We start from the raw sequence: 9356 nt of genomic DNA on the forward strand, positions 1-9356 counted from the left end.
TGAAGATAATAGATATTTCAACAAAAGGATAACTCAATTATACATGCTTTTAAAAAATATATTTTTGTAGTAGGTATTTTGGTCAAAACTCCTTCAGTAAGTCAGGCACAGAAAGACAGATGCTGCATGATCTCATATATGTGGAAACTTAAACAGTTAATCTCCTAGAAGTAGAGAGAAGAATTGAGAGAAAAGGTTGGGAAACTTATAGTTGGAAGGTAGAGAGGTTGGCTAGGGAAATAGGGTTCAGCTGGACTGGGAGAATAACTGCTGATGTTTTATAGTCCAGTAGGGTAAATATGGTAAAAAAAAAAATTTAATTATATATTTCAAAATCACTAGCAGAGAGGATTTTAAATATTTCCAACACAAAAAGTTGAAAAATGTTTGAGACTTGAAGGTACTAGTTGCCATTATCTGGTCATTACATGTTGCATATAGATATTAAAATAACACACTATACCCTATTAAATATGTACCACTATATTATGTCTATTAAAACCAAGAAAACATTTTCTAAATCCTTTAACAATTTCAAATATATATAAAATGCTTTAATTTATTAATATTCTAAAGGCAAATACAATAATTTTAATAGTTGACTAATTAAGCTTAGAAACTATTCTAGAATTATTTGAAAGCAAAAGTATTATGCAGATAATGCTGTACTGTGAGCATGCTAATTCTCTGGTTTAAGTTCACTGACTTTGCAGATAGATGGACTTAGCTTAAAACTTCAGCTTTATCACGTATTATATCTGAGACATGAATATGAACCATCAATCTGAAGGGACAATCAGGAAACAATGCCAAGAAGATAAAGACCTGGAGGACTTGACAGGAAAATTTAAGAGGGATGCTGACAGCTGTTATCACAAGTAATTAATAAGAGGAATGTTACTGTTTTATTTAAAATATGTGAGTACTTGGGAAAGTTACTTATTCTAAGTCTCATTGGTAATACCAAACTCACAGAGGGAATATACAGTTCTAAATCCAGCACTTAAAATTGAAGCGTTTAAAAAAAAAAGCAATTTTCATCAACACCAACATCCTTTCTATATATATGTGTGTATATAATTTTTTTAGAACTAATATTTTTCTCAGGTGTTCTTTGTCGTGAAAGCATCTAATTTCCCTATCGATTTTGAACGATAACTTTTCAGGATACAACAATCTAGGTTGAAAATTACTTTCTTATTTATTTATTTATTAAATTTTTTATTTTTTTGGAAGTTACTTTCTTTTAGCGCTTGAAATACTTGACTCCACGCTCTCCTTGACTTGAGGGTTTGTGTTGAAAAATCTGCCATGGGCTGTGGATTTAGCTCAGTGGTTCCACAGCCTGCTCTCCAAGCACAAGGACCCGAGTTCGATCCCAGGCACCAAAAGAAGAAAAAAAAAAAAAAGGAAAGAAAAGAAAAGTCTATCGTGATTCTGATAGGCTTTCCTTTATAGGTGATTTGTTTCTTTTCTCTAACTGCCTGTAGGATTTTGTTCTTCTGTTGGGTTTTTAGGATCCTAATTATTATGTGTCTAGGCATAGATTTTTTTTGATCATGGATAATTGGAGTTCTATATGCCTCACTTGTCTAAATGTCCAATTCTCCACCTCTGACTGGGAAGTTTTCTACTATTACTTCTGTGAACACTTTTTATGTTAATTGTATTTTTCTCCTGTTTTTTCGTTGACTCCTATCAGTCTTATGTTATTCTTCTTTGAATCGTCTAGCAGCTGCTGGATTGATTTCTCGTAGTCCCTTACTATTTTTTGTTTGTTTTTTGTTTTTGGTACCGGGGATCAAACTCGGGTCCTTGCACTTGCTCAGCAGGTGATGAAACCACCGAGCTAAATCCCCGGCCCCATCCCTTACTATTTTTAAGAAATCTTTGTTTTCATGGTTTCTAACCGCAATCCTGTCTTCTGTATCTGATTTTCTATCTTCAGATTCCCTCAATCTGCTATGCATGCTTACAATGGAGTTTTTAATCTCCTGAATATCTGTTTGAATCTGTTTCATTGATTCCATTTTTTTCTTATATTGGGTGATCATGGTTTCTATTTCTTTCTTATGCTGGGCATTCATGGCTTCCAGCATATTTCTGAGCTCATCTATTTTTTTTATCTGTTTCTGTTCTAGAGCCTCCAATTATGTCTTTCAGTCTGCTCACCATCTCTGTAGTTATCTGGGAGATTATTTCTGCTTTGAATTTTTCTAGAGACTCATTCATCTGTTTTGTTACTTCCTGTGCTATCAGTTCAGGGTGTCCAGTGGTTAATTATCAGACTTTTCCACCTTGTTTTCCCCAGAAATTGCCTTTTGTGGGGTGGAAGCCCGGGTTTGTGACTTGCTCAAATGTCTTTTCATTTTGTTTTTGGTACTGTCAGTTATAAGTCAATGAGTCCCAGTAAGCCAGTCACAGACCCGTGAGATTCAGACAGCCTTCCGGCTGCAAGTCCCAAATTGAGCTCCCCGCCCTCCCGCAGGGCCGAACTCAGAAAGGCTCTACTACAGGTTCCAGCTGTCTTTCCCCTTAAAATAGTCCAGGATCAAATGGGAGGTGATGATCCCTCCAACTTACCAAGTACGGTGGTCTGGTGTGCCTATATTGCAGAGAGTATCTTCACTTTTCCAGTGGGCTTCAGCTTTCATCAGGGACCCTGAAGGAAGCCCTGTCTCTGCTATTGACCTCTGCAACTCAGGACAATGGTCTTTATGTCCCCCTGTGCCTCTGTAGTGTGGAACCGGGTAGCTGCACAGCCAAGAGGCCAGAGGCGGGGGAGGGTGGGGGGTGGTTGTTGTTGTTACATGCGCCCTGTGGCCTGTAACACAAGCCAGAGGCCTATGGGGCCTGCGTGGGGGGGGGGGGGTCGTCACGGTCTCCTGGATTCAAGTGGGCGGGCCAAGCTGGACGGAGCAGGGCACAGCTACCCGCGTCTGACCACAAGGCCAAACTGGCAGACGGTGTGCCTGCCTGGGGTGTTCAGAATTAATATTTTTAATAGTTAATGTATTATAACTAACCTTAAAATTATTATGCTGTTCCAAATTTTGAATATGTTCATATAGAATATTTTCTCATATTATTAACAATATGTAGTTTTTAAATGAATACAGCTTTCTTCAATAGGACTACCTTGTCCAAAATCAAACATTTCTCTAGAGCCATCAGACCAACTTCATTATCATCCTACACAAGTATAGCACATAACCACAGGGATCATAGTAAGGGCATTAAGTCTAAATTTTAGAAACTACCAGTAATACTAATAAGATCAAGATCACAGATTTTCCCATTGTATCTAACATAGGCAACAGTGGTTCTTGGGATGGCAAACTTAATCTTCAGGTGAACACCATAAATGTTTCATAGGCATGACTAAATAGTTCATATAGTTTGCATACATTTGTCACTCTCTGACAGAGCAATTACAAGAGCTTATCCTTAAGAGTAATTATGAATCTAGCCCTTAAGCATCAACATGTATCTTCAGGCCAAGTAAAATATCCTCCATTTATCTCCAGTGTTTTCTTTTAATTTATATGCATTTTGGGGGAGTAAGGTTTCAGATTGACAGAAAAATTGCAAAGTTCCCATATATCTCACACCAGTTTATAATTAACATCTCCTTTGCACATTGTATATTTGTCAGAATGGCCCAATGATTGGTGTATTACTATTAACTAAACTCCACACTCTATTTGGGCTTCATGTCCTTTTTTTTTTTTTTTAAACTTGAAGGTCCCTTTCAAAACACTACATGTCATTTAGTCTTTGTGTCTTCACACTCTCTTCTGGCTTATAAATGTTCTAAAAGTTTCTTGGTTTTGAGGACCATGACAAGTTTGAGGAATACTCCTCAGAGATTTTGTATCATGCTCTTTCATTTCAGTTTGGCTAATGTTTTCTCTCATAATAAGACTTAGATTATCATTTTGGGGGAGGTATTTTGTTTACTTTTATGTGCTGATTTTGTCTAATGAGAGTTCAAAACAGTTGATTCGTATGGACAACATTTGGGATCATCCTGCATTATTTAGCTTTCCTTGTTGACTTTTACTAAGTGATTGAAATGAAAGCTTTCAGATACTAACAAAGAAAATGGGATGATACTATCAAATAATCATACCAAACAGGAAAAAATATTTGGATATTTCTCTGAATAGGTAAAATCTTTCCCCCAGTACACTTTCCTAAATCTTCTTTCACAATTGAGACAATTGATCACCGTGTTTCAGTCCTCAGTATGTTTCTTTGGCTCTGTATACAAAAAAGGTCAACCTGAAAATATATATCAAACCTGACTGTAAACATCCTCTTTCCTACGCAACATACCAGTGCTTGAAGTTTGCTCTTCCAGCATTATTTGTTTAATAGAAATATTTTCCGTACCACCTGGTTCTGGCAGAAAGTCAAAATTTGCATTTATATGAGGTAGTTTATCAAATATAACATGCAGAAGTCTGTTAAGTACACATTGCATTTTGTTTGTGAGAAAATCTGTTTGTATTTAATGTAGTTTTTAAATTAACCTTAATGAAAGCTTCTGAAAATTGTTGTTCTAAGCATTTGAAATATGCAACAAGAACTGGTGAGAGACCTTAACATGTTTTCCATTATATGTTATCAGATAGCCCAAAATTACTACAAAGAAGAATGTGGGACTATGTTAAATTAGAAAGATAAGTAAGCATTTAGTGAAAAGCAAAGGTCTTTAGAAGAAGAAAGCATCTAACACAGTTAACCCTAGACATCTTATAACAAACTTCAGTCAAAGGTATTTTGTATTTTTAAGTTAGAATATTGCTTACTGTGTATGGAAACTAAGGTTATTTGCACCAAATCCTCATATTTTATTTCTTAATCTTAGACTTGCAAAATACGAACAACTCAAGGTATTCTGAAATGGTGACAAAGGAAATTGGGAATATGAATGAATATGTCTTGTTTTTTAAGATAAAAGTTATTCCCCCTTCATTGTTCCATTTTCATTCTTTATGATGCAATCCTTAATAACTTTTAGCATTTCAACACATCCCAGTGATTTTCATAGAAGATGGCTCCCTGGTCTTTGAGGTAAGATGAACATTTATTTCTTGTGGACTATGTGTTTAACAGTTGTGGCAAACACAAGTGTCTTCAGGGCTTCAGCAAATTAATCTAAGTGAATATAGGTGGATCAGTGCTAGGGTGAACAGGAGAGCACAGCACACAGTTCTCACAGAGGAGATTTCAACTGGGCTCTGGGTCATCATTGCTATGCAGGACATGCCCTACATTTTCATAAAGTAGATATTTTTAATGACACCTACAAATTCAGTTACTTATATAAAATCACAGGACTTTCGATATTAGAAACTAACTTTAAAATGTTTAAAATATTGTTTAAACAGAAAATGGCTAGAGGTCCAGTTTGCAGCCTGCATTATACAGTATGGTAAATAAAGAAAACTAATAATTGCCTAATTCTACCAAAATCTTGGAAAATTAATATTTTTTAGGAAATAGCTTTCTCTTGTTGGGAAACTTTACTTATTTAAAAATACTGTAAATCAGATATTTTTCGGGGTTATTGTTCTTCAACATTGATAGCATTTGACAAAATCCATGATATAGTTGTCAATTATAGAATATACTACTATCTTTGATCACAAACCTTTTTGTAGCTACTGCAGTTATTGTTCTGAGAGCTTAAAAATGTCTTAAGACAGTTTTACATTATAAATTACATCTGTGATTAATTTAACCATTTTTGCTTTCTAAACTCTTCATTTCCAAACCTTAGATCTATTTAGTCAGAATATTTAACATATGGATGCTTGAATTAAAATTTTCTTTTAATTTTTCAGTGTTACTAGGGAGTGAACTGAGGGTCTTGAGCATCCTAGGAATATGTTCTACCTCTGCGATATATCCCCATCCCCCCAAATTTTTAATTCACTAAATCTATACATAGAAGGTTTGATACTTCATCTATTTCGAATATGATTTTCCCTTTGTAAAAACAACATTTTCCTCTAAATCATCGTATTTAGTGATTTCTTAGATTGTTGACCACCACCTTTGCTTGTGATAAAGGGAGGTTTGTGAACCTGTATATTTTTTGTTTGTTTTGTTGTTGTTTTGTCCTTCTGAGACAGGGTCTCGCTATGTAGTTCAGAATGGCTTTGAACTCACTATGTAGTCCAGGCTGGCCTCAAACTCATAGCTATCCTCCTGCTTCAGCCTCCCAAGTACTGGGATTGGAGGCATGCACCACCATTCCTGGGTAATGAGCCTGTACATTTCTATAATAATATCTATCAAGAAAATCTACATCCCCTTCTTTCCTTACAGTCAAAAAAGTGGAAAAAGAGAAGACTACAGTCCATCTACTTTCTACAAATTTTATTTCTCCCTTATGCTGACGTCAGGACCATCTGACAAGTTGGAAAGAAAAGGTAAAACTGGATTTGAGGGCCGGGGATTTAGCTCAGTGGTTTCACCGCCTGCCTTGTATGCAGAAGGACCCGAGTTTGATCCCCGGTACCCCCCCCCAAAAAAAAAACTGGATTCAAATTGTAATCCTCTTCACTTTTCAACTCCAGTGTATTAAAATTTCAAGGGATAAGCTTGGAGTTCTTTGCCACTTTTACTATGTCCTCTAATACTTTTTAAGCAATTGAAATTCAACAACTTCAATAAAAGAATAATTACATAGAATTATTATTTTAATTATGTTTGGAGTGTGATTTAATGTGTTGGAGGGGGATTTTAAGGATAAAAGAAATGTTTAGTGGTAATTTCAGAGCTAGATAATTTTAGCGTTAATCATTTTTATAAGTCTTTTCACCATAAATTACATTAACTAGAAATTAATTTCAATGTGCAATATGGACATGCTCAAATCACAACAACAATCTTGCCTTTCTAGGGTAGGGGGAACCATACCTTTACACATATGCAAATACATGGCTCTCTTAAAACTTGAAGATAACACATGCATTTCATGTCATATATTATAATAGAATTTAAAGCATTGTAAATCCTTCATATAAGTAACCACCGAAACTCCAACATAGTTTTTAGGATAAACTCATTGGTAGGAAACACTTCCATAGTTACAATATTTTTAAATAGCTATGCCTAGTGAATAAAGTAGATAAATTAAATGACACCAAACACTGGGTTACATTATGAAGGACTAAAACTCAATTATTGTTTTGTTTAACAAATACTCAGTAGGTGCTAATTCTATGGACAATAAAGAATTAAAAATGTCAACCTTACCATAAAAAAGGTATAGCATCAAGCTTTGAAGAGGAAAGCGCTGTACTAATTGAAAGGTATTTTTAGAATAATGTAATGCAACTAATCAGTTTTATTGTTTTAATCATCCTAATATAAGACATCAAAGGCTATAACATTTTATTAGATTTCCAGTGTTATATGATCTAAAACCTTTCTGATCACAAAGAGAAATACAAATAATTGACTAACCTATAAAGTCTGAGATCCAATAACCATCTGCATTACCACAGTCTACTAAGCGCTATGATTGCAGCTCAGTGGAATAGTCCTTTCCTAGCATGTGTATGAGACCCTAGGTTCAAGTGCCAGCCCCTCTCCCCTCTGAAAAAATTACATAGCTTTCTTTACTTGTTAAAAACATAAACTCTTGGGCACCATAGTGGAATCCACATGCCATCCACTGTCAAGTTATTATCTTGTACATGAAAAATTGACAGCTATCAAAGTATATCAATAAATCATTATGTTAGCCCAATTAGTGCAACTATTCCTAGCAAAAAGAAATTTCACCATTAATTAGTCTGATAAATTAAGATGTTTGTATATGATAAAATGTATATTTGACCCATCTGATTCTCTCTAAAAACTAGTTGATATGTTTCCATTTCTTGTCAAGCATTTATTTACATCATTTAGTGAATTCCAGTTTGATTTTATTAATGTATATTTACCTAAAATATATCTTTGATACCCTGTATCTTTCCAAAAAGATTGTCAGGTAAGTTGATACATTTTAAATGATTACAAAATTACAGCCTTGGCAGTTGATCCCATCTTTGAATGTTTAAAGAAAAATGTATCATTTGATACTAATGTTTTAAGCTTTGCGCAGTGGCAGTATCATAGCCAATGAGGTTTATCCAAGGTGCGATTATTGCTAATTGATACTATTGTTTTGATTCTTACATTTCTTCGTACCAAATTTGAGAGTAGCTTTAAAGAAAGCTTCTAACCTGAACATCACCTAGGTTATAACAGATACAGCTAGCAATTATCTTCACGATATGCTGTTAAAGTATATTTTATCTTCTCGGAAAAAAATCTTTTATAAAATGGATTGATTTACACATTTAACCTTTTCAGATCATGAAGAGAAATGTAAATAACTGAATAACATTATTTGCTTATACTTCAAAGTTCAAATAACTGGTTGTATATAGGAAAAATGGAGTCGTATGTGCTTCAGAAGAAACACTGTTACTATATAATAGCCAATATCAGACTACTAATAGATTTAACCTTGTAAATTCATAGATATTTAAAAGCATTATAGTTTGAAGGTCAGCCTCTCTGTCTTACTGTAAAAGAAAAGTGAAGAAATGAATAAAAATTAGAAAGAATTAATTCTTCAAAAAGTTTTTACAAATCAAAACCCTGCAGTTTCACACTGAGAACAAAAGAAGCATATTAAACACCAAAGTTTATCAAGACAAATTAGGTCCCAGTTTCAAATTTTCTTTAATCTTTAGCATCTGAACGGTTTTTTTGCCTCATGCTGTTTTCCCTAGTTAAATGTTAAAGTGAATTCTAGCCAATACCATTGACTTCCTCCCTTAAAAATATTGAGACACATAATAAAAAATTAATTACTTCCCCTAATTTCAGTGTGATTCTTTAAAAAGATGTAAAATTCATTTAAAGTAAGTGGTGACTTTGTCTTTGAAGATCACGACAATTAACATGGATCAAAGCTTAGGTTCTGTAACGATGATAGCTTATTAGCATAATGAAATTAACTTAGAGACAAGAATCTTTAATAGGTACAACAAAAAACGCTTTAATAATACTTGAAGAAAATTATGTATTTGCTAGAAGTACAACAGTTTCAGATTTTCTATCCAATTAATAAGTTGTTAATTAACTCCTTTTCCAAACAATGCACACTTTAAGCTAACATCTGCCCACTGGAATATTCTATCTATTGTGCTTCACATTTTGGAAGGATTTTGTGGTTTTGCCAATTATATTTTGTATTTTTATCATTAAGAAAATTCAAGCTTACTTTTTCTTACTCTCAATCCAATATTTCACCATTTAAAAAAGAAGAGTTAATTTCATATCTT

The 9356-nt window shown here is 34.0% G+C and overlaps 1 protein-coding gene and 1 pseudogene across 1 annotated transcript in view; one reads left to right on the top strand and one right to left on the bottom strand.

Annotated features, from left to right (window-relative positions):
• Positions 1-2843, bottom strand: part of LOC106010295 (uncharacterized) — a 72678-nt gene extending 69835 nt beyond the window's left edge. Inside the window, exon 1 of the mRNA XM_087197499.1 lies at positions 2584-2843. Within this exon, the coding sequence (XP_087053625.1) occupies positions 2584-2654 (71 nt within the window). The 5' untranslated portion in view covers positions 2655-2843. The remainder of the gene's footprint in view (positions 1-2583) is intronic.
• Positions 2844-8113: 5270 nt separating this feature from the next.
• Positions 8114-8239, top strand: LOC147829833 (U4 spliceosomal RNA; annotated as a pseudogene).
• The last annotated feature ends 1117 nt before the right edge of the window (positions 8240-9356 follow it).

The sequence above is a fragment of the Heterocephalus glaber genome, unplaced genomic scaffold (genome assembly GCF_053883595.1).
Source record: "Heterocephalus glaber isolate CG9 unplaced genomic scaffold, H.glaber_assembly_v1.0 deba00000347, whole genome shotgun sequence".
NCBI lineage: Eukaryota > Metazoa > Chordata > Mammalia > Rodentia > Bathyergidae > Heterocephalus > Heterocephalus glaber.